This window comes from Gymnoscopelus braueri, assembly GCF_963280865.1.
Source record: "Gymnoscopelus braueri genome assembly, chromosome: 7".
In the NCBI taxonomy this organism is placed as follows: domain Eukaryota; kingdom Metazoa; phylum Chordata; class Actinopteri; order Myctophiformes; family Myctophidae; genus Gymnoscopelus; species Gymnoscopelus braueri.
Genome location: NC_137608.1, coordinates 49,351,471 through 49,377,659, shown reverse-complemented (window position 1 = coordinate 49,377,659; position 26,189 = coordinate 49,351,471). Strand labels below are relative to the sequence as shown.

At 39.3% G+C, this 26,189-nt stretch overlaps 2 protein-coding genes across 3 annotated transcripts; one reads left to right on the top strand and one right to left on the bottom strand.

Annotated features, from left to right (window-relative positions):
• Nucleotides 1-4,183: 4,183 nt before the first annotated feature.
• On the bottom strand, nucleotides 4,184-12,052 carry LOC308089094 (endosomal/lysosomal proton channel TMEM175-like; the record flags this gene model as incomplete). The annotated part of the gene is made up of 11 exons (XM_080433666.1): nucleotides 4,184-4,871; nucleotides 5,098-5,233; nucleotides 5,606-5,684; nucleotides 6,770-6,934; nucleotides 8,177-8,260; nucleotides 8,915-8,950; nucleotides 9,717-9,768; nucleotides 9,888-9,985; nucleotides 10,089-10,127; nucleotides 11,608-11,693; nucleotides 12,046-12,052. The coding sequence occupies 11 exons, from the start codon at nucleotides 12,050-12,052 to the stop codon at nucleotides 4,184-4,186; spliced, it is 1,470 nt and encodes a 489-aa protein (XP_080289792.1).
• An 827-nt stretch (nucleotides 12,053-12,879) lies between these two features.
• LOC308089369 (H-2 class II histocompatibility antigen, E-S beta chain-like) lies at nucleotides 12,880-24,804 on the top strand. Of its 2 annotated transcripts, XM_080434051.1 has the most exons (9): nucleotides 12,880-13,037; nucleotides 13,899-13,982; nucleotides 14,799-15,053; nucleotides 17,527-17,799; nucleotides 19,719-19,938; nucleotides 20,580-20,647; nucleotides 22,274-22,387; nucleotides 22,547-22,603; nucleotides 23,122-24,804. In XM_080434051.1, the coding sequence occupies exons 2-8, from the start codon at nucleotides 13,916-13,918 to the stop codon at nucleotides 22,582-22,584; spliced, it is 1,035 nt and encodes a 344-aa protein (XP_080290177.1). In that variant the 5' UTR covers nucleotides 12,880-13,037; nucleotides 13,899-13,915; the 3' UTR covers nucleotides 22,585-22,603; nucleotides 23,122-24,804. The 2 variants fall into 2 exon arrangements, with proteins under 2 accessions (XP_080290177.1, XP_080290178.1); XM_080434052.1 differs by lacking the exon at nucleotides 17,527-17,799.
• Nucleotides 24,805-26,189: the final 1,385 nt, after the last annotated feature.

Here is a 26,189-nt window from a genome sequence, read left to right as displayed (position 1 = left end):
AGCCTTTCTCTGATGCAGAAATAATTAATAATGCTTGATTGAAGTGATGGACACCATGTTTGAAGCCAAAGAAAAAGAGGAAATTACAGCTAAAATCCCACTCTCAGATTCCACAGCAACCAGACCTACTGAAATACTGGCTGGTGAGACGTTCTGAGCTTGTAGATCTGCTCACAATATTTATCTGTGGAACCGAGTCAAACTAAATGTAATGCCTACAACTCAAATATGATTGTTTTGGGTGGGGGTCCCCAGTTCAAATATGATTATTTTGGATGGGGGTCCCCAGTTCAAATATGATTATTTTGGGTGGGGGGTCCCCAGTTAAAATATGATTATTTTGGGGGGGTCCCCAGTTCAAATATGATTATTTTGTGGGGGTCACCAGTTCAAATATGATTACGCGCCTGTGAAGCGTCATTTTCTCCGCGCATCAACCTCCCCCCCTCCCTTGACAAAACGCTCCCGGGGGGCACCGCACTGGGCACCACGAAGGGTTAATCCGCCCCTGGTTGGGAGGGGATCCGATTTGATAAGCTTGGCTTCATCAATTAATGGGAAACACTGATTGCAATCATTTATATTAAGTAATGATATGTAATCATTCATATGTATAATGAGCAGGGGAGCAGATCTCATCTCACAAGGATCATTCTCATCAATAATATCACCAACACAGAGTTCAGTTCTTATTTTTGGATCCTGATTTGACTAATGATCAATACATCCAGTAATCAATACCTTCCGTTTATTATCAATATCTACTGTAAATTATTGATATCTAAAATGCTTAAAAACTGGGCAGGGCTTCCTGTCAGTTCATAAATAATAATAATTCATTACTCAGCACTAATTGAAGGACACATGGTGAAGTGTCCTAAAAATGTCCTATATGTATAAACTTCAATTTATAACATGATCCATACATTCAGTTTATCCTGTCCCATCGTCCCATGTCGGCCCAATTAGGAGAATGAGCGCTCATGGTGTGACAGTGGGTACCCCATTCGGATGCTTACTAAAACAAAGAAAAAAATATGTGTCTAATTCAGACAGTTTAGATATTCCTTGGTCAGTATTATTTATCTTGCCGTTTTTCAGCTCCACTGTTGTGTTTCTATCCGTTCATATTGACTGAACTTCACTCATTAAACTAGTTAACAGCTCTGTGGACAAGTGATGATGATGATGATGATGATGATTAAGCTTGTGGATTCATTTATTTGGCAGTTGTTGATGATCAGGACACACGGGTGGCAAAAGCTAATCCTTCAAAAGGTATTGTGTTTACTGTATGGGAGAATGATTTCAAAAGTGTAATCACTTTATAAATTTCAAATTGTATCATTTATTTCTAAATATGTTATTGGAGGAACATGTCAGACATGTCCCCTCCTTCCCCCCTGGGATCTGGGCCCCTGATCATGAATGGTTTGAAGTTCAGATGTTAGATTTTGGCTTTAATTTGCTTGGTTTGAATGGAATGTCACATTATCAATAAAGGAATGAGAAAACATAATTGTGCCTCATGTTCTCTTACATTTCACTGCATGTTGTTTGCCAATTGCAGCCAATCAAGAGAGAGTGCCCATTCATCAGCTGTTTAATGTGTATGTGCATTTGTTTAGTTAAGAGCTGGAGACACAATTGGAGACTCCTGTTACTGAACAAACACTCTATAGCTATGATTACTATCACAATATAGAGCTATTTAACACTGTTACTGAACAAACACTCTATAGTAATGATTACTATCACAATATAGAGCTATTTAACACTGTTACTGAACAAACACTCTATAGTAATGATTACTATCACAATATAGAGCTATTTAACACTGTTACTGAACAAACACTCTATAGTAATGACTACTATCACAATATAGAACTATTTAACACTGTTACTGAACAAACACTCTATAGTAATGATTACTATCACCATATAGAGCTATTTAACACTGTTACTGAACAAACACTCTATAGTAATGATTACCATCGGGCGTTATGGTGAAATTGGTGACCTGCTGAAATATGTGACCATCTTGTGAACGCAAATCACTGCCGTTTGTTTATTAACAGTTAAACCTAGTATACTCTGTTGATAAACAAAGTCAACAAGATGGTCAGATATTTCAGCAGGTCACCAATCTAACACTAACACAGCCATGCTGGAGGATGGAGGAGGCAGCAAGTTGAGCATTGGGATCTGGCTTTTGACCGGACCCTCACAGCGCCATCTACTGGACCATGTACGTACGTTACATATGCCATAGTAGGCCTACTTTCTACATACAAAAATAGTGATCATTCAAAGGAAATCACATACATTTCAGTTCAAAATGAAACAATTTCCAAGTTTAATATCCCAAGTCTCTTTCAAAACTGAGTAGATATACAAATATTAAAGGAACATTACAGTCATTTAGCAGAACTACATACAAACAACCTACCTACAAAAATAAATAAAGCTTTAAAAGAGGTGGCATTACACACAAACATTTTTGAATCACACACTGACTCCAATATTGAAATTGCTTTTTAAAAGAAAATGCGAACACAACACATTGATTAGATATGGCCTGCACATCTGACATTTGAACCTGTAACTAAACAAAGTTCACTCTTCTATCATCATGTCATAATCAAACATAACAGTAACTGGACGGAGTGTCTATGCATCTTCAGTTTGTGTTCGATATCAAAGTTATTCCTCCAAATCACACACATTTTAAGAGATTCTCATTCATCGTTCTACAGACGAATCTATACAACACCCCACTGAGGAGAGTCCTCAATGCGTCATTGTCCTTCTAGCCCATCACTCACCCAGTTTACTACAAATACCCTCCATCCTACAGCAGGGGTTTGTTGCGGGACACTGACGGTGGGGTCGCGAAATTATTTTGGGGCATTAAAAAATTTGAAATTTGTAATTCAACAGAATGGATGAAATACAATCTAAAAATGATTACAAATGGTACATTTTACCAGTTTAATACATTACAAATTCGCACCGAACGTGCAAGTCAATGGCCGCATTATTTTGGGGTCACATGCTGAAAAGTTTGGGAACCCATGATCACACTCAATTCCACCTCCTGCTACTCCAAAGTCGTTGCACTTTCCCCACTGTTCTAACCCTCAATGTCCAGTGGGGGGGGTTTGACTCTACATCAGACTGTGGCCAGGGGTCGATCACTCCCTGCTATGTCAAAGCCAAAAATGGAAGAATCCATCTCCAACTACATTATCATTTCTCTACTGTTGAACTTTACCCTTCTACATCCAATTGGCACTTAAAAATATTATGGCCATCCACAAGCAGCAAACTAATGGGGTCCAAGCACAGAATAGAAGATGGTAAAGAGGAAGGTGATGAATTAGATAAAGATGAAGTTTCCAACACCTGTATTAAAGACAGCTTCCAACTATTACAATTGTACAGACATTAATTTAAGGCCAAATATTCCAACAGCTTCGTTAAAAATACCTGGTTGGGTGATGTTTGGACAAAGTGACATTGATTTCAAGCCAAATGTTCACAGAGCCCATGGTCCATGTATTTGGAACCGAAATTGCTATTGTGTGATTTCAAAGTAATTTTACACAGGGTATGTTTCAGGTACTTACATTTTTGTGATGATTGGCCCAATTTATGTACTGATCCACGCCCTCAAAACTAAAGATATCAACACGTTGTATGTCAGTTTTTATAAGCTTGATCCAATAATACTGTTCAGGAGGAGTCTGTCTCTCTCCTTTCGCCTCACCTCAGTGTTACCTACTGTACACACCTGTCTCCACTCCCTCATCAGTCCTGCAGTATCTACTCACCTGCTGTCACTTCCCTCGTTTGTTTGCCCCAACGGTACAAGACGGGACTCCTTCGGCTCATTCTCTACAAGTTCTTAAAGCATGTCACAATGTTTCAGTTTTGCCTCCCTTGCCATTTCTTTTTTTGTGTGCTTTTCCTTAAACGGCACAGTACTTAAGATTTTAAATTGAAACTTATCGTGTTCGATTATTTTGTAATGGGTCCTCACATCAGATTTAAGGTACCGCTCACCTGAATCTAAATAAATAGGATCAATCTAACCCCACATTCCCCCTTAAGGCCATGCATATTTGCAATGCCCATTTCCAGTAACAAACATTTCACTTTCCAATGGCCACTTCCTTCAAAGCTAAGTGACTAGTGCATTAAAGGGCAATCTAGGGTCTTCCTCCTCCTCCTCCTCCTCCTCCTCCTCTAAAACCGACTGAACATCTGGTCTATCAGGACAGAACATTAACCGCAAAAGCGCCAAGGCAACACGTACCAACAACCTTAACACCAGAAAGGCAAATGGCACCGTGATCTCCATCAGGTGAAAGATAGATGTGCTAAATCTACTCAAAATACACGTTAGAAAAAACGTCCCGAACGCTATACTCGGATACAACGCTAGCTTCGCTAGCATAAAGGCATGCTCTGATCCACCGTATCTCACTTTTGGGTGCAGAGTGTTCCGTTCATCAAACAGTGCGACGATCCAAATGGCTAGCTGGAATATGCCCGCGAAGAAGATGATGACACAGCTGATCTGAATGGCCTCCAGCTCGTTGCGGGAGTTGCGCGGGAACTCGTGGGTTAGCTGGTAGGCTAGAGGCAAGCCTCCGACGAAGGCGAGGGAGAAGGTGTTGAGAAGGCCCATGAAACGCGTGGCTCTGGTGACGTGGAGGAAGAGGGAGTGGTGGACGAACCAGAGGAGACCGACGGTGGCGAAGGAGCCGAAGTAAGCCAGGAATTCCGGGCCGTAGGCCTGCAGAGCTGCGACCAGACTGCCGCCGTACTGCTTCTGTACCGTGTCTGCATCGGGAATGTTGTCCTCGCTGAAGGCCCCACAGGACATGGAAACGGTGATTAGTTCAGATTTTCTTTGACACATCGATATAAAAACACAAAAGAACCGCTCAAGTCGACGGACTTGATGATCCCTTGGCACATGTGGCCTGCTGTACTGAAATGTTTCAGTGAAAATAATTGATTTAAAAAAAGGTATTTACCCTCCATTAATCCTACTGTATTATGACAACAAAATAAAGGGATTCAACAAACCAAATGTCCAGGATGAGGAGTGTGGCTACGATGGCGTAAACTCCGTCACTGAAAGCCTCCACGCGCTCTTTGCTGAGGGGTTCATTGGGGTGGTACAAAAACATCTGCATGGACTCTGGAGTCTCCTCCCTTTGACCTGAAACAAACATACATTCATATTCTGTAACAAAAAAATTATCTACGCAGAAAACCAAACTGGAGCCATATGTTCTAATGGACCCAATGTAGTTATTATTTAGTTATAAGCTCTTTAATACTTTGCATTGGTTAAATATGTATAAATCCACAGATAGACCACTTAACTTTAACTTTCTAAATCTTTCAAAAAAAAATGCTGAGCTAGAAGAACATGCACAGGAGCTCTTAACCAGAGTGGAATTACGTGCTCCAGCTTTAGGTGACCACCTACCCACCTTCACGGTGGTCACTTATCCAGCTAAAGATCCTTATTGATAAGATACCAACTTGCTCTACTGCCCAACACTGCTTAAGATGAATCATTCCTTACCGATGGCTTTGCTGCGACACCACTTTAACGACTGGGTGATGTATGGCAAGAAGATCACAATGGCTAAGAGCACGTAGGCCTGCGAGACAAAAATGAAAACAAAGTTAATAATAATAACTTTATTTATATAGCGCCTTTCAAAAACAAGTTACAAAGTGCTTTACAATAACAACAGTTAAAATAGTCAGGGGATATTAAAGAAATCTTGGAATAAATTCCTTACCAAAAAAAAAATCTGCATTTCAGTCTTTGTGAGATGTGTTACTAGACACTTTTACAAACACATTGGTGAAGATTTCTTCTGGTAAGGAATTTATTCCAAGCTTGGAACATTTTCTGCTAATATCCCCTGACTAAAAAGTACAAATCAGACATTAAATTGCCTATATAGTACAACAATTCATAATCTAAGAAAAAGCTGTGCAAGTTACTAGTAGACACAACAGTTCAGGTGCTCACTGGATGCAGGAATATTAATATGTTTATGACAAGATTTTAAGAGGTCTTATTTAATACTTCTGCCCTTATGTTATATGTAGGGCTGGCCCTACGATCCAAAAGATGCAATTCATTATAGATCCAGTGGGGGGCAACATTGCAGAGCCTAGCAGTGGATAAGAGTGTTTGAGTTTCATATAAACAACACATTTTAAATGAAAAGTAAGCCTAGTAGCTTGGAAAATGTTAAATCCACAAATTTGCAAATGAACTCTTCAGGTTGTGTGCCAAGAAGTCTAATCTGTCCACATTGTCAGGTAGAAGGGAATTCCTTCTCTTATTGACAATATAATATCCAGCCTTCGGAAATATGCGTTCCAATGGAAGTTGCAGGGATGCAAAGACAGTGTTTCACTGCCAGCGGCAGTTACGGGTACCGTACTGTTTGGCTTCCACCACGCAAGCTGGCTAAACTACTAACTACCTTGCTTAGTAGTAGTAAAAAGCCAGTCCAATTTAGGTAAGATACTGTATGCTTGACAATTGAAAGGAACTCTAGTATTTAATAAAATATATAATGGGTCAACTTGACTTCTCTTAAACAAAAGGCAGTCAGACTGTTCTCTCAACTCAATCTATGACGAGCACGCCAGAGAACCCAGCTTGACCCGTTTCTTGTTGCAAATGAATAGACAGAAAGAGAGAAGATTTTAAAGCACCACCGACCACTTGGAAGAATATGAACGCGAAGATACTGGCGAAGAAGCACATGATGGGAACCCTCATGATGACCTTGAGGATGTGGTGCTTGTAGAAGGTCTGGTTCTCTGAGATCTGGATCTGCTCGTTCAGAAGGAACGGACGGCTGAACGCATAGACCACAATCACAGCCTGGAGACACATGAGAGAGAGAGAGGATAAAGCTGCACTACGTAAGATTTATGTCCTTCCCGCGATGCGAACATGCAGGTCTCCAGCACAGAAAACACAATTTCTGTCACACAGAATGCCTGCTTGGGAAGGGGGTGGGGTGTTGCGCTTCATGCTTCAGGCAATACTACTTTTCAGCTAGTAGTGGTCCTCTGCGACCATATGGTTTAAATGTCCTTTCGTCTAAATCTCCAACCTCCTCATCATGTACCTGATGAAGACCTGATGGGCGAAACTTAGTACCTCCAAAACAATTTGCTCTGAGGGAGCATTTAGAGTGGTGTGTGGATAATTATTTATTTTCTTGATCTTTAGTATTCTTCATCCTGCACCCGTGTTTGTTTTGGATGTGCGTGCATTGATCTGGAGTGTATCTGTTAGTGTTAGTGAGCTCAAGTAGCAGAGGCAGGGTGAGCTCAAGTGTTCCTTTATTTTGATTAGAAATAAAGGAGAATCATGGCAAACAAATGGAATGGAAATCTTGTATGTCCAAAAATGTTACTTTTCAGGAAATGGAATAAAGAACCTGTGTTCCAATGGATCCAATGGATCCTTTAGCCATTGGTTAAATAATTATAAAACAAACACAGACAGACTTAACCACTTTCACAAATGTTCTAAAATATTTTGAGGGACACTCTTATACAACGAAGTAGGGCATTAATTTGCAAAACAAAAACAAACCTAAAAAAGTTTAAATATGGAGATACAAGCTTTCTGCCCGGCATCAACAATATGTTAGTGAATACACACATTTTAAATTAGATTTAATTAGAGAAATCAAAGTAGGCCTTCTCTGCTACACATGACACATACTAACTGTAGGGAAAAGATCATCAATGGGTCATCAATGCTGAGTGTGTAGAGAGGCTGTCTGGGAATTGGAAGATCGGTTTGACCCTCGGCTCGCCCAATGTACCGTATGTGTCAAAAGTGTCCCTGAGCAAGACCCCCCCCCCCCCCCCAACCCCCATGCGCTCATGAAAGTCACCTGATTAGCTATCTGCTGGGTGAAACTGTAAAAGCAATTTATCCTCCCTCAGGGCCCAGAAAATACTCCCCTTTCCCTATTTAATCAGAGGAACTATAGGAACTAGGCAAAACAACTGCAATACAAGTATTAAAACTAAATAAAAATCACAGGCATTTCCTCGTGGTTTTGATTCCTCTCTGTTCATTTTGCACAGCAGACTCCGTCCTTACCTGAATTAAACCAATCACCATGACACACGCACAGAACAACAGAATCCCCAAGATGTTGTTAGGGAAGGTTGCCATGAGGCTGAACTGCAGAGGAAAGAAAAAGACAACCTTGTTACGAGTGTGGAAAAACAACACCAGAGTCACCACGCTTTCTGTTCTGTTGTGAACAAGAGAATCAACTGGCTTGGTATGTTTCATTCTGAACCATGTTTAACACATTAAAACCGGGAATGCATCTGTGTAACCACTCTGTCTTTGGCTATTCAAAAATAACAGATCTACAAGCTTGTAGATCTATTTTTTTTTTTATCGTGAGCAGTTTTGCAAATCTTTGAATATATATATACTGTGAGATGGGGGTCCACGGCCAAATATATATCATGTTGGGGGTCCTTGACATGAAAAAGCTTGTATATCTGCTATTTTTGAATAGCCAAAGAAATCTAAAAATACAGATGCGTTCTTGCTCTTAATGGGTTAAACAATATGAGCCAGATGAGGAAACTGTGTAAAAAGCAAGTGTGAAGGAGGCATGGTCATGGACATTCAATGTTTAGTCACATGCAACTACAACTACTACAGCTATTTAACCAAACCGGTTGACTGAGTGAGAACACACTCTTGCAGCAGTGTATAATGATGTAAAAGAACAGAGACTCATACCCCTTTCACAGACCCACAGCTGCCTAACATTATTACAATGCCTGTGAGCAGCACTCCCAGTCCACTTATACTCACTGTGTAAGGTAGAAACGTTATCAACATCATGCAGGCCTGAAACAGAACCGAGAGCAGAACTTAAGATTAGAACAGAGGGAACCTTTTCTGCAGAGAAAAACAGACATTACTATTTTATCCACCCTCTACTACCATTCAAGGTATGACATAACTCTAACGTACATTTGGCCCATATTAGTTACTAGAGGTTCGGCCCTCATACCCACGTCGCACCGCCGATCCGACCCATATGTCTGAATCTTATGCCGGGAGTTTGTCAGAGTACCCATTGTAACTGCCAGTCTGTGTCCCTTTTATACCATATGGAGATATGCCCATACCCTGTATATTGACATGCCCATATATGGGCGTATTGGTTGGATCGGTGGTTCTGGACAGCTGGATATTCATACATGCCCAATTGCCCATAATGGACATATCGGTCGGAATCGGCGGTTCTGGACAACCGCATATCCGGTAGGCACCACACTCCCTCGAGTCCTTGCCGATGTGCGAGCCGAGTTTGAAGTTGGTCGGTCCCATATGTGTACATGACCATATTGTGTGCATAGCAGTCGGATCTGTGGCTCTGGACAACTGGATCTACATATATGCCTATATATGGGCATACCGGGAATGAATGGGCACGCTCTCTTGATTGGATGATATTGGCAACCCACCCGAACATTAACTTTCTGTTTATTGAAGAGCTGGAGAGACCCCCTGTTACTGAACAAACACTATAAGTATATCTTCAAATGTATAATTTCAACCAAAACATATCACTAACACCACCATAAAGTCACGGCTGTTTGACACTTACGAGGTTCAGAAGTGCAAGACTATCGTCAATTCGTTCAATGACTTGAAACAATCTGTGAAAACATAAAACAGGAATGAATGAATGAATGACAAACATGTTAGAAACAAAAACACTGTTACATAAAAGATCATGTGAAACAAAACTGAAAAACTATAAAGTTATAGCATATACCTAACATGAGCAGCCCATGCCATAGTGACAATCATGAATGTCATCAAGTATACAGCGATCTTTGTTGACAGCATCAGTTGAATGCTTTCCCTTAATTCCTAACAGACAAACACACATGGATTTAGTATGTCATAGAACCTTATTATTTACAGCAATTTGTTTGTTCTGCATCAAGAGTGTGTTATACTAGCTCATTATTACCTCGTTATCTGCAATCTTGGTATGTGCAACAGGTAATATCTATAAATAAAAGGATAAAAAGCAGTTAGGTAAGTGTAACAGGTGGAAGATGTGTGTTGTTAAACTGGGGGGGAGGGGTTCGGGATGCATCATCCAAATGCATATCATTATATTATACCTTTAATTAGCAATTTGTGTTTTTCTTTTTTGTTTTAATTATTTGTATCCCTTGATTTTTTTTAACCCATTTTTCCCCCAGTGCCAATGCCTAAGTTGTTATCCTGGCCGCTACTCTCCCTCTGCCAGTCAGGGGAGAGCCACGAACTGAGCTCATGCTTCCTTCACTGCATAAGGAGTGAGCAGGCCTCTTCTTATCACCTAGCCTCGGAAACCCATGCCTTTTCTACTTATCACCTGACAGGGGGGAGTTTCCCCGGTAGGACGTAGCGCGTGGAAGGAACACGTTATTCCAACCAGTTCCTTTCCCCTCCATCAGGCGCCCCGGCTGACCAGGGGGAGGCAGTATAGAGACCAGGATTACTGCATGTTTTTGTGAGGGTACCTACCATAGGGGACACGGGGAGAACATGCAAAACTCCACACAGAAAGGCCCTTTCGCCAACCCCACCTGTATTATAAATCAGTGTTTATGTCCTTGACTCCTTATTGTCCCGACATAATAAATGTAACGTTAACATTTGTAATGTCTTCCTTATCATGACAGTAGCTATAATAGTAATGTGGTGTTGTAATGCAGTCCTACCATGACAGTAGCTATAATAGATCATAATAATGAGTTGTAATGCAGTCCTACCATGACAGTAACTATAATAGATCATAATAATGAGTTGTAATGCAGTCCTACCATGACAGTAACTATAATAGATCATAATAATGTGTTGTAATGCAGTCCTACCATGACAGTAGCTATAATAGATCATAATAATGAGTTGTAATGCAGTCCTACCATGACTGTAACTATAATAGATCATAATAATGTGTTGTAATGCAGTCCTACCATGACAGTAGCTATAATAGATCATAATAATGAGTTGTAATGCAGTCCTACCATGACAGTAGCTATAATAGATCATATTAATGTGTTGTAATGCAGTCCTACCATGACTGTAACTATAATAGATCATAATAATGAGTTGTAATGCAGTCCTACTGTACCATGACAGTAATTATAATAGATCATATTAATGTGTTGTAATGCAGTCCTACAAAGACAGTAGCTATAATAGATCATATTAATGTGTTGTAATGCAGTCCTACCATGACAGTAGCTATAATAGATCATATTAATATGTTGTAATGCAGTCCTACCATGACTGTAACTATAATAGATCATAATAATGTGTTGTAATGCAGTCCTACCATGACAGTAGCTATAATAGATCATATTAATGTGTTTTTGTAATGCAGTCCTACCATGACAGTAGTATATAATAGATCATATTAATGTGTTGTAATGCAGTCCTACCATGACAGTAGCTATAATAGATCATATTAATGTGTTGTTGTAATGCAGTCCTACCATGACAGTAGCTATAATAGAGATGAGTGCGTCGCTGTAGGCCAGCAGTCTGTGAGAGGACTGTGTGCTGCTGTGTCCAGCAGGCGCTGCATGATGATCATAGATGTATTGTATCGAAGTCTGTCTTTTACTTTCGTGTCTAGTCTTGGCCTGCACCCCCCAGCCAGTGCGTCCTGCACTTTCACCAGTAAAGCCCGTACTTCTCCATACTTGTACAAAACAAATATATAAGGTGCTTACCCGGTTGTTCCAAATGTTAAGTCACGCTTCGGAGTCTTTGCGCAATGTATTAGTCCGTATTTCTCAATAAAGAAGTGTTTTAATCCCGTCTGTGGCCGAACGCCATTCCCCCCCCCTGATTTACTTCCTGTTTACAGTGAGTGTAATTCCTTCTTTCACCGGATGCGTCCCGTCACTACCGCCCCTTGAGGGGTGCACCCCCCATTCCTAAACCCCCCCACTCATACACACCCCCATTCCGAAACCCCCCCCCCCTGGGGGGGTTTAGGAATGGGGGGGTGCACCCTTTCAGTTTTAATCACAGGTTAAGGATGTTATCGCAGATTTGTTAAGCAATGCTTAAAATGAACAACACAACTCTAATTAAAATAAATCCTAGATCAACAAGTCCTTGATTGGTCCTAAACTAAGCTTTATTTAACCCTTGTTGGTGCTCATTTCACTGTGAAATGGAATAGACTAGATTCAGTGTCCCTATTGTCATGATATGTTTACATTGTCAAAGCGAGTCAAATAAAACAATAAATAAATAAATGTACAGTCAGTCTGACAGGTTGTTCACATCAACATGTCTCTTTCTCTAGTAACTGCTGATGTTTAATAAAAGAATAATCCTGATTGGCTGTTGAGTGAATCAGGAAATACAAGTTTGGTGAGTTTCCAGTGAGAAGCTTCAACCAACCGCACGCACGCACGCACGCACACACGCACACACGCAAAGAAAAGAAGACGGGGGAGGGGCATGGAAAGAATAAAAGATGAATTAAACAAAGATATTTACAGACAGTATGTACATGAGGTTAGACATAAGGTGCATAAGGTACGGTATGTACATGAGGAGATATAAGGTGCATTAGCAGCAGCTATACTGTTCATGATATGTGCAATAATCCAGACTGTCCTCTTTCCAGAAACAGATGATGTAACATCATATCTTTAATCTGATTGGCTGATTCTTCTGAACTAAAGAACGAGTCCTCCTTCATTCTCTTTCAGACTCCAGAACTTCTCTTTCAGTAAACATCTGTTTATTCTCATCTTTTTATTCTGATCTATTTATTCTCATCTGTTTATTCTCATCTGTTTATTCTCATCTATTAAATTCAGTTCAGTTTTGATCAGTGATGATAAAGATTACAGCCACCCTCCTCATCCTGTCCTTTGTACTTCATGTCAAAGCATCCCAGGAAGTAAGTAAATTATATTTATGTTATTATATAATATATACATGTATATCTACGTTTATAAACCAAATATGAACGATGCACAATACAAACAAATGACACACACACACACACACACGCACACACACACACACACACACACACACGCACGCACGCACGCACGCACGCACACACACACACACACACACACACACACACACACACACACACACACACACACACACACACACACACACACACACACACACACACACACACACACACACACACACACACACACACACACACACACACACACACACACACACACACACACACACACACACACACGGACACACGGACGGAGGGTAAAACATACTCTCTCGCCATGCCTTTCGGCCTGGCGGAGACAATTAAACAAAGATATTTACCTACAGTATGTATATGAGGTTTGACATAAGGTGCATAAGGTACAGTATGTTCATGAGGAGACATAAGGTGCATAAACATAAGGTGCATAAGGTACAGCATGTACTTGAGGTTAGACATATGGTGCATAAGGTACAGTATGTTCATGAGGAGACATAAGGTGCATAGACATAAGGTGCATAAGGTACAGCATGTACATGATGAGACATAAGGTGCATAAGCAGCAGCTATATACTGTTCATGATATGTGCAATAATCCACACTGTCGTCTTCTTGGAAACAGATGATGTAACATCATATCTTTAATCTGATTGGCTGAATCTTCTGAACTAGAGAACGAGTCCTCCTTCATTCTCTTTCAGACTCCAGAACTTCTCTTTCAGTAAACATCTGTTTATTCTGTTCTGTTTATTCTGATCTGTTTATTCTCATCTGTTTATTCTCATCTGTTAAATTCAGTTCAGTTTTGACCAGTGATGATGAAGATTACAGCCACCCTCCTCATCCTCTCCTCTGTACTTCATGTCAAAGCGATCCCAGGAAGTAAGTACATTATATTTATGTTATTATATATACATGTATATCTACTGTTATTATATAAAACCAAATATGAATAATGCACAATATAAGCACATGACACACACACACACACACACACACACACACACACACACACACACACACACATATTATATACAGTATTATACAGTACATATATATATACAGTATTGGATCTTGAATGTTGGTCCAAATACAAACATTAAAACAGATGTTAGGAACTGTTGCTGTGACATCATGAAATAAATCATTCTGTATGAATTACTTTCATAATAAACGTTTGACAGGAAGCTACTTTTAATATCCAACCTTTCACTTCATATAAGAACAAAACATGCAGTGGTATAAAGTAACTAATTACATTTACTAAAGTACTGTAGTCAAGTACAATTTTGAGGTACTTATACTTTATCTTTACTGGAGTATTTCCAATTTCCAGTACTTTTACTTCTTCTCCACTACATCTCACAGGCAAATATATTTTACTCCACTACAATTATTTGAAAACTTTAGTTACTAGTTACTTTAGATCTGCTATTTTCAAACATTTTTGTACTTTTACTTTTGGTATTTTAAGTACATTTTGATACCTATACCTTTGTACCTATACCTTTGTATTTTTTTTTATTCCAGACAGTAACAGAGTACTTCTAAATTGCAGTATTGATACTTTTTCTTAAGTAAAATATTTGAGTACTTTTTCCACCACTGCAAACATGATTGTTTAACATGATGATTATGTGTTATTGTCACTGAAGAAGTTTGTTGTTGAATTTAATTTCAGCTTTGTTTTATTTCCAGTGTTCCATGAGGACATTAATGTCATTGGCTGTTCAGACACAGTTAAAGACCCATATAAAGAGTTCATGTTTGCACTGGATGGTGAAGTGATGGCGTACGCAGACTTCAATAAAGGGAAGGTGGTGGAGCCTCAGCCTCCGTTTGTAGATCATATGACCTACCAAGGAGCTTATGGATATGCTTTGAATCAGCAGGCGCTCTGCAAAGCCAGCCTGGACACCATTCGCACTGCCTTGAAGAAACCACCAGTGAAAGGTACATGAATACTATGAACACAATAGTTATGAACTAAAACGGTTGAATATATTTAACATGAATGAAAATGTTTAAACATGTATATTAAGCATTTATGGTGAAATATCTTCTAAATAATATGTATTTCTAGTAAACATGAATATGTGCTCAAGGAGTACAGCCTGAGCTGTAGGTGAGGTGTAGATGGTACAACTATGTAGATGCAGAGGTGTGTTCTACCGTGTTACACTATATACGTAGTATACTGTAAAGATTTTCTTTTTGAAGCGTATAGCATCCAAAAAGCGTCTGAGGAAGCGTATCCAGTGTTGATTTGGTGAATCTATCTCTGGTGGGACACTATTTTAAAGAGGTCACGCGCACGTGGCTTAACACCTACACTACAGTTCACACAATGGACAATTGATATGCATCTAGGCTCATTCCTATGTTAATTCACCTGGTGTGACACCCGGCAGTCGGCAGCCTTTGTTGAGGTGTGAACTTAAGGGTTGTTTTAATCGATGCATGTGTGTGTGCGTGCTCCTGCTCAAAAGACTGGTGGGACGGCGTGTTACCGCGGCCCATGACCAATGACCACTGAGCGTATCTGATACACTTTAATTTCTTTATTCGGATTTTAAATTAAAAGACATAATGAATCATGTCAAAATCCAAGATAATACGATTATACAACAGTTACCATCAAAATGTTCCTGTGATTCATGAATTAAATTACAGAGGTGAGTAACTAAGTACATGTACTCAAGTACTGTACTTATTTACAATTTTGAGGCATTTGTACTTTACTTGAGTATTTCCAATTTCCAATACTTTTACTTCTACTCCACTACATCTTAGAGGCAAATATTGTACTTTACTCCACTACAAGTATTTGAAAACTTTAGTTACTAGTTACTTTGTAGATTTTGATTATTATTACAAAACATACAGTAACCACTTCAGCCATATAGGCCATTTGAAAATAGCCGATCTACAAGCTCACAATGCGTCACTGATCACGATTTGATGCATTGTGAGCTTGTAGATCTGCTATTTTCAAAAGATTTGTATACATTTAAAAACTTGAAATGGGACATTTGTATAATGAGTACTTTTACTTTTGTGCTTTTACTCAAGTACATTTTGAATTACGGACTTTTAATTGTAACAGAGTATTTCTCTATATCGTAGATCTGCTATCGGCTGGGGGTGGGCGTGGCTTATCACCTTGGGGGGTTGGTTTGAAGCTCTAGGCATGGCTTAACACCTTGGGGGGGTTGGTTTGAATCTCTGGGTATGGCCTATCACCTTGTGTAATCATATTTGAACTCGGGACCTCCCAAAATAATTATATTTTTGTGTGCTTGTAGATCGGTTATTGTCACAACGTTTGCCTGTCTCTTATTCATTTGACAATTTGGCCAATTTGCTATCAAAAAGGTCTTAAGTCATTAAATTGTCACTTTATAAATGTGCAGATACCCTGTATCCATTTATACTGCAAGTTGGTTTGTTTACTGTTGAGTGAGAAAACAATGTTACCTATTAAGCTAATCATCTGGGGACCCCAAAAAAAAGTTATCTGAGGACCCCCCAGAAGTCAATGCACTCATTCAATTATTTGAATTGAATGATGATTTATTTGATACATTTGGGGGTTATATAAAATATTGCAATTTAAATTCAAAAGCAACAGTCTAGTGTTTTCGTTTAGGTTTGCAATGCAGGCTTTAATTACAGTATAAATAATGACTTTTATTTGTTTAATATAACTCAGCTGATTGTTATAATGATTGACCTGGTATCCTATAGTTTCTTTGAGGCTCTACATTGTTCTCTCTACTCTCTACTTATGTGACTATTTACCTTGTTTGCTGACTAGAGTCAGTGGTGGGAAAAGTACTCAAATGTTTTACTTAAGTAAAAGTATCAATACTGTAATCTAGAAGTACTCTGTTACAAGTAAAAGTCCGGAATTCAAAATGTACTTGAGTAAAAGTGCAAAAGTATTGGCATCAAAATTGACTTAAAGTACCAAAAGTAAAAGTACTAATGTTTGAAAATAGCAGATCTACAAGCTCGTAGCACGGCACTCGGTGCCGCGCTATGAGCTTGTAGATCTGCTATTTTCAAATAAAGGTATAAAAAAAGGGGTCATCCTGGAAATACATGACAGACAGACAGACAGACAGACAGACAGACAGACAGACAGACAGACAGACAGACAGACAGACAGAGTCCTTGTTTACTCAGCTGCCCTAGACAACTGGACACATAGAGAGAAAAACTTAACTGGTAGCTCTATCACATTGTATTTAAGATATTCAATATATATTCAAAACATTTTAATGCCAGATTTCACATCCTGAACCTATTTTAGACTTTATGTAGTGACATATTTGTCCGATAGGGAGCAGTTAGCCTAGTGTTGATATTATACAGATGATAATAAAACTGAACATTAATGACATTTTTAATTGTCTATTTCCAGATGGATATGTGTTCTATGTGGCTCACCGCTGTGTGTTTAACTCCAGTGAGCTGAAGGACATACAGTACATATACTCATGGAATTTCGATGGTGATGAGCTGCTCAGGTGGGACAGTAGAGTAGATCAGTTTGTTGGATACACTGAGTATGGTGTGAAGAACGCAGAGCACCTCAATAAAGATCCTAGAATACTGGCTGGGATGAGAGCAAACCGAGAGACACTCTGCAAACCCAACATTGAGATCAGATACTCCTCTGTTCTGAACAAGAGAGGTGAGCTGATCTCAGAGCAGCACTCAACACTCATCACCTCATAAACTATAACATGAAATCACATGATTCTATTCAGAGATGATTAATGGTGTTAATATTGATCTGATAATGATTATAAAACATTACTTAATCTGCTGAGAAACATTTCAGATCCTCTTAAACACTTAAAGGAGTAGTTCACCCCAAAAATGACGTATTTTCTATCAATTAAACGCCATGAAGCCTTGAATTCATGGAGATTTTTTGGTTTTTGTCTCATTCCTGAGACAATAATTTGATTACCGGTGGAAAGATGCTAATGTATCCGGTAGGAGACTCAAAGGAGACTCTTTGAGTCTCCTACCGGAGAGACCGCCGGTCATCAAATTATCCTAACACACTGTCACGTAGTGGAAATAGCAGACCTACAAGCTCACAACATATGGTGTCACCATCATACACCGAGTATAAATGAAACATATAGATCTATTTCTGAGTGTTTTCACCCTCATATAATGACCTGCCTAAAACAGAGACACCAGGATTAATGTTTTTAAATGAACTTTAAAAAGAACCATGCAGGCTAAAACACACCTCTATACACTTCATTTCACCACCTGATTTTATATTTTAATTATTGTCTTTACTAGTTTGTTTTGTATGTTTTAATCACTTTAGTAATATTTTACAGGATTATGTTTATTTATATATTGTTTTGTTTGTTCTCTAGTTCATTTGAACTATTTTCATTAAATGATATTTAATGGTGTATTGTTGTTTATGGTAAATTACTGTGTAACTGTGAATTATTCAATATGTTTAAATTAAATTATATAAATGTAGAAAACTGTAGACTATTGTAGAATCTACATTAGGGCTACTCTATGAAATGTTATTCTTTGGTGCCATCTGGTGGCCAAACACTGACACTTACTTTGATATGCTACAGCTATATAAATCACCAACATAGACCCTGAAATTGATTATTGATAAGGCCATGTTATTGCCTAATGTGTCCAGTTCCACATATAAAACATTTTACCATTCAATTAATCTTTGAAAAGTTAAAAAATATAAATGACAACACACCAGGGTATAAATTGTTGTGATTGAGTCACTCCAGTAGCAACACATGTTCCCCATAGATTTTGCATAAGCCTGCAAGGTCATCAAGGCTAGGTCTAGTGCTACAGTCTTCAGATTATGGTGGTAGATTGGGAGTGAGTCTGCAGCTCTAACTGCAATGGGGAGTTTGTTCCACCGTTTAGGAGCCAGAAGGGAGAAGAGTTTAAGACGTGTGGAGCGTTGTCCAGGGTATTTTCGAGAAGAGAGAAGAGTCTAGGACGTGTGGAGCGTTGTCCAGGGTGTTTTAGAGAAGGGAGTAGAGTCTAGGACGCGTGGAGCGCTGTACAGGGTGTTTTAGAGAAGAGAGAAGAGTCTAGGATGTTTGGAGCGTTGACCAGGGTGTTTTAGAGAAGGGAGTAGAGTCCAGGATGTGTGGAGTGTTGTCCAGGGTGTTTTAAAGAAGGAAGAAGAGTCTAGGACGTGTGGAGCATTTTCCAGGGTCTTTTAGAGAAGATTCAGAGTGAGCGGGAAGGGGTTGTAGGGTTGGATCAGGCTTGAAGATATGGGGGTGTCATACCTTTGGTTGCTTTGTAGACCAACATCAGTGTTTTGTACTCTGTGAGGGCAGCACGTGGGAGCCGATGGAGGGAGTGGAGAACAGGGGAGAGCCGGGAAACGTTAACATTTTGGCTGTTTGAAGACCAAGTGTGTTGCGGCTTTCTGGATCATTTGGATCTTATTTGGATGATATACAATTATTAATGATAATGACATGTTCCTATGACTGGTATATAATAATAATAATAATAATAATAATAATAATAATAATAATAATAATAATAATAAAATTAATAATAATAATCATATTTGTTTAGGAGTGGAGCCCAAAGTGAGACTGAAGTCAGAGACTCCCCCTCGTCGTGGTGAACACACTCACATGCTGAGGTGCAGCAGCTACGACTTCTATCCTAAAGTGATCCTGGTGACCTGGTGGAGAGGTCAAGAACCTTTGACCTCCGGTCTCTCCTCTACCGATGAGCTGTCTGATGGAGACTGGTACTATCAGTACCACTCCTACCTGGAGTACACACCCAGGTAAACACCTAACAGACACCTATACATAGAAATACACACCTAATAGACACCTATACATATATTCTTAAAAATAAAACAAATGGCCCATTAATTGATAGGCTAATATTAAGTGTCACACACACGCACACGCACACGCACACGCACACACACACACACACACACACACACACACACACACACACACACACACACGAGTTTATCACCAGTCCACTCCAGACACAACCACGCAGCAAGCTCGTCGTCGTGCACGCATGACGAACGCACAGAGACCGGCGCGCAAGTGTGCTATACATGAATACACACACAGGAATACGCTATAACGTATCCCGTTACTAAGTTTCTTCTGCCTCTTGCCTTCCTATTTTTTTCTGCAATGGGGAGGGAATAGTGGAATACACAATAAACACTAAAGCGGAGGAGAGCCCAGCGGGGCATTCACGCTCCTACACAAAAATAGTCAAGCAAAATATTAACAAAGATCAACGGATCAATGTGTCGAATCGCGGCACATTTCAGCGTGTAGATCGGCTACTACTTCTGTGTGTGTGTGTGTGTGTGTGTGTGTGTGTGTGTGTGTGTGTGTGTGTGTGTTTGTGACACTTAATATTAGCCTACCAATTAATGGGCCATTTGTTTTACAGATCAGGAGAGAAGATCACATGCATGGTGGAACATCCCAGCCTGACCGCGCCTATCAAGATGGACTGGGGTCAGTTACTATAAACTAGTGTAATCTACTGTCTAAATAGCAGATATAAGCCTTGGGATGTGCATGAGCATGGCATTGTTAATGAACTTTACCACTTTTTTTGTGGATATGAAGTCATTGCTGATGGTCAGTTGAAAGAAATATAGTTCATTCATTCATTCCACAACCAGATACAGTTGAAACTCCAGAGACTACGTCACTGGGTGGTGGATTAGACTAGGCTTCTAAAAAGAGAGCAATAGGCCTCATGCAGGCAACAATTTAAGAACACATTTCTTCTTGTTCTTATCCTTGATTTTCTTCAATTTTGTTATTGTGGGGGATTCAGTATTATTTTCTTACTTTGCTCTTCTCAAATATGTAAAAGCATATTTTAAGAGTGGTCAAGAGCGCTCTTATACTGACTGAGATAAGAGTCCACATATTGTTTGTCCAATGCTAGAAAGCAGGCATTTTACATTTGAGAAATATATAAAATGCATGAATATCAAGCTCCTAGTGCGGCACTGAGTGCCGCACTCTGAGCTTGTATATCTGCTATTTTTGAAAAATCGTGAACATTTGTGCAAATATTTGCACAAATGTTCACGAATATTTGTATATATTTTTAAAGTGAACATTTTTAACTGTCAAATATCTCTCAACATACTGTATGTCTTAATTTATCTGAAAAAACTAGACTTTTCAAAAATAGCAGATCTACAAGCTCATGAGCTTGTGCCGCGCTTTTATGAGCTTGTATATGCTATTTTTTTTTTATCGTGAACATTAAGTGCAAATCTTTGAATACATATATTTTTTAAAGCGAACATTTGTAATTGTCAAACATCTCTCAACAGTCTTAATTTTTCGGAAAGAAACTATTATTGCTATATCGGTGGTGCTCAAACTTTTTCTTGTCAAGGACCCCTAAAATTGTATGTTTTTGGCCGCTGATCCCCATCAAAATATGTTGTTCCAGGGACCCAGAAGCAAATATTTGAGTTAAAAATGTTGTTTAAAATGTTTCTATAAATGTTTCTATAAATTATATTATTTATTATTTTCACAAAAGTTCAAGATTTTAAAAAAAATTGCAGATCTACAAGCTCGCTATGAGCTTATTGATTTGATAATAACAGATAAAAGACCAGATTGATTCGATAAAGCAGATCAAAGAGTCATCATGTTTTTTTCAATGTGAAAACAAGACAGTTTTCTTAGACAGAACAAGCACTGATGTTCTTTTTTACAAACTGCCTCACAGTTCTGAGTCTATGACTCTGTCCCAAGATACTTTCTGCACATTCCACAGCCTGGTTTATAATCATCATAGTAAAACGTTGATTCATGTCTTCTAAAATCTATCATCATATCCTTTGTTTTGGATGTATTTAGCTCTAAGAAGGACATGTCACATCAGGTGACAAACTCCTCAAGGACTGGACCAATAGGGTTGGACTCATTATTACTGAACAGACTCACAATGACTGTGTCGTCTGTTTATTGTTTATTGTGTTTGGTTGTTGCAGCTTATTGTCAGATGACTCCATGTCAGAGTCTGTGAAGAACAAGGTGTTTTAATCTACTGATATGATATGATATGATATGATATGATATGATATGATATGATATTTGTATTGTCAGATGACTCCATGCCAGAGTCAGTGAAGAACAAGGTGGCCATGGGAGCATCAGGTCTGGTTCTGGGTCTGGTCTTGTTCCTGTCTGGATTCATCTACTTCCAGTGGAAGAAACGAGGTGATTAGCATGTTTAATTAACATGTTTAATTACAACCCTAATGTTGCTGTGTTGTTGTGTTATTGTGTTAACATTTCTGCATTTTATGGAGAAATACACACAATACAGTACATATGATGATGTGTCTGGTTTAACTGTCTCTCTTCTTCTTCTATCAGGTCGTATTCTGGTGCCGACAACCAATGAGAATCTCTAGACTCCTCCCACACACCCAGGTTCACTTCCTCTTTCTTTTTACTAAACTTTTTTTTTCAATGTATAAAAGTGTATAAAACTAGAAAACATACACAAAACAACATGCTTGTGTAATAAGTGAAACAGCTAGCCTGGTAAACCATCACTAGCAGATCATTTCATCACTAGCAGGATCAAAGACAGAACATTGTGGTCCAAAAGTGAGTGTTCTACCAACTGAGCTGGGCTTCCTACTAAGATACACTATTGACAAAGTTTTGGTCAAATGTTGTTTCTACTTTGATGGTTACTGTAGTTGCAGGGAGGGTGCTGGGAGGTTAGGTTTTTTTAAGTAGTTTACTAATAACTTGTTCATGATCTATTATCCATTTATAGCAATCGTTAAATCATTAACAAACATTTAACAAGTTATGAATGACATATTAATAATAATTTGGGAATGATTAATTTACTGTTATAAGGGTTATTATTTTAAAGTGTTAATATGTTCACACAGTTGATAAATTCAGATTCTTATAGTTTTTTTGTCTTTTCACAGAACACCTGGGAGTGTTTTCAGAGAAGCAGAGAGTCATCGCTGCTCCACGGTGGAGGGAGGACGAAATACATGTGTGTCCATTCAGCTTTTAAATAGTCATAACAGCAGCACAATGATCATCAACTTTTTTCACTAATGTGTCCTTTAAACAATTCAAAATGCTAAATGGCTAGCCAAGGCTAACGATAATTACTGTCTTTTCCCGGTGTTTCGCAAAGGTTGAAGTGGTTTTGAGGTGAGATTAAGGTTAGGGTTAAGGTTAGGTTTATAGACGTAGTGTTTGTGAGGTTAAAGGTCAGGGTTTAGGGTTAAGGTTAGGTTTATAGACATAGTGTTTGTGAGGTTAAAGGTCAGGGTTTAGGCGCCACCTGGGCAACACACCAGAGGAAGAGGGAGTCCCAATTAGTGTGGGCGGTTCATCAAACTACTTTGTATAGTTTATGTCGTCAGAAAACACAAACATAATATTTCAGTTCTACACTATATTGAAACATTAAATAAATGATCACACACACAATCACAGTTCTTCAGAACATTAATATTAATATCCATCTGAATGGAAGTCAGTCAACCAAGTTTGTGAAAAGGGTTTTATTATTTTATAATTGGCCATAAGTCATTTATTATGTAATCATTTATAATGTGTGATAATTAATGTGTTACGATCATTATGACATCAGTGTTTCCCTGAGGGTCAGCTCTAGGGTGGTCTGAGGTGATGGGTGGACCTAAACCCTCTAAGGTGGTCTGAGGTGATGGGTGGACCTAGACACCTCTAGGGTGGTCTGAGGTGATGGGTGGACCTAAACCCTCTAGGGTGGTCTGAGGTGATGGGTGGACCTAAACCCTCTAGGGTGGTCTGAGGTGATGGGTGGACATAGACACCTCTAGGGTGGTCTGAGGTGATGTGTGGACCTAAACCCTCTAGGGTGGTCTGAGGTGATGGGTGGACCTATACACCTATAGGGTGGTCTGAGGTGATGGGTGGACCTAGACCTTCTAGGGTGGACTGCGGTGGTGGACTTTTTAAAAAAAATATTATTTGTAGGTCAGGCCAATCTGCGAGTTACCGCGACCACGAGTCAGAATTTTCTTTGTATTCACGCTATGCATTTGGACTGACTCTGTGTGTGTGTGTGCCTGTGTGTGGGTGTGGGTGACTGCGCAAGCAATCAGCGCTGATTGGCTGTTAGCTGGGGTCACGAGAGTTCAGCAGCACAGCAGTGAGTTTGTATGCTAGCACCAGCACTTTGCTAGCTGCCTGTTACCAACAGAAAAAGACTACATTTTGAACATAGCAACGGAGTGCTCACTCAGAGTGCGTTTTGGGTAAGCACAAGAAGCCTTTCTCTGATGCATAAATAATTAATAATGCTTGATTGAAGTGATGGACACCATGTTTGAAGCCAAAGAAAAAGAGGAAATGACAGCTAAAATCCCACTCTCAGATTCCACAGCAACCAGACCTACTGAAATACTGGCTGGTGAGGCGTTCTGAGCTTGTAGATCTGCTCACAATATGTATCTGTGGAACCGAGTCAAACTAAATGTAATGCCTACAACTCAAATATGATTGTTTTGGGTGGGGGGTCCCCAGTTCAAATATGATTATTTTGGGTGGGGGTCCCCAGTTAAAATATGATTATTTTGGGGGGGTCACCAGTTCAAATATGATTATTTTGGGTGGGGTTTCCCAGTTCAAATATGATTATTTTGGGTGGGGGGTCCCCAGTTAAAATATGATTATTTTGGGTGGGGGGTCCCCAGTTAAAATATGATTCTTTTGGGGGGGTCACCAGTTCAAATATGATTATTTTGGGTGGGGGGTCCCCAGTTAAAATATGATTATTTTGGGGGGGGTCACCAGTTCAAATATGATTATTTTGGGTGGGGGGTCCCCATTTAAAATATGATTCTTTTTTTTTGGGGGTCCCCAGTTTAAATATGATTATTTTGTGGGGGTCACCAGTTCAAATATGATTAATTTTGGGTTGGGTCCCCCGTTCAAATATGATTATTTTGGGTGGGGGTCCCCAGTTCAAATATGATTGTTTTGGGTGGGGTGTCCCCAGTTAAAATATGACAAATTTTGGGGGTGGTCCCCAGTTCAAATATGATTACGCGCCGGTGAAGCGTAATTTTCTCTGCGCAGTCCCCCCCCCCCCCCCCGCCTTGACAAAATGCTCCCGGGGGGCACCGCACCGGGCACCACGAAGGGTTAATCCGCCCCTGGTTGGGAGGGGATCCGATTTGATAAGCTTGGCTTGATTGACCGACTTTAATGACAGGACCTTTGGCTTATTCAAAAAATTATTTGTGGACCTTCAACATTTGTAGTTGAGGACCCCTGGTCTATGACATTAATGGGAAACACTGATTGCAATCATTTATATTAAGTAATGATATGTAATCATTCATATGTATAAGGAGCAGGGGAGCAGATCTCAGGGGGGGGGGCACAAACAAGGATCATTCTCATCAATAATATCACCAACACAGAGTTCAGTTCTTATGTTTGGATCCTGATTTGACTAATGATCAATACATCCAGTAATCAATACCTTCCGTTTATTATCAATATCTACTGTAAATTATTGATATCTAAAATGCTTAAAAACTGGGCAGGGCTTCCTGTCAGTTCATAAATAATAATTCATTTCTCAGCACTAATTGAAGGACACATGGTGAAGTGTCCTAAAAATGTCCTATATGTATAAACTTCAATTTATAACATGATCCATACATTCAGTTTATCCTGTCCCATCGTCCCATGAGGTTTTAATTATTAATTGTAAGTATGTTAATTAGGAGAATGAGCGCTCATGGTGTGACAGTGGGTACCCCATTCGGATGCTTACTAAAACAAAGAACAAAATATGTGTCTAATTCGGACAGTTTAGATATTCCTTGATCAGTATTATTTATCTTTCCGTTTTTCCGTTGTGTTTCTATCCGTTCATATTGGCTGAACTTCACTCATTAAACTAGTTAACAGCTCTGTGGACAAGTGATGATGATGATGATGATGATGATGATGATGATGATGAGGCTTGTGGATTCATTTATTT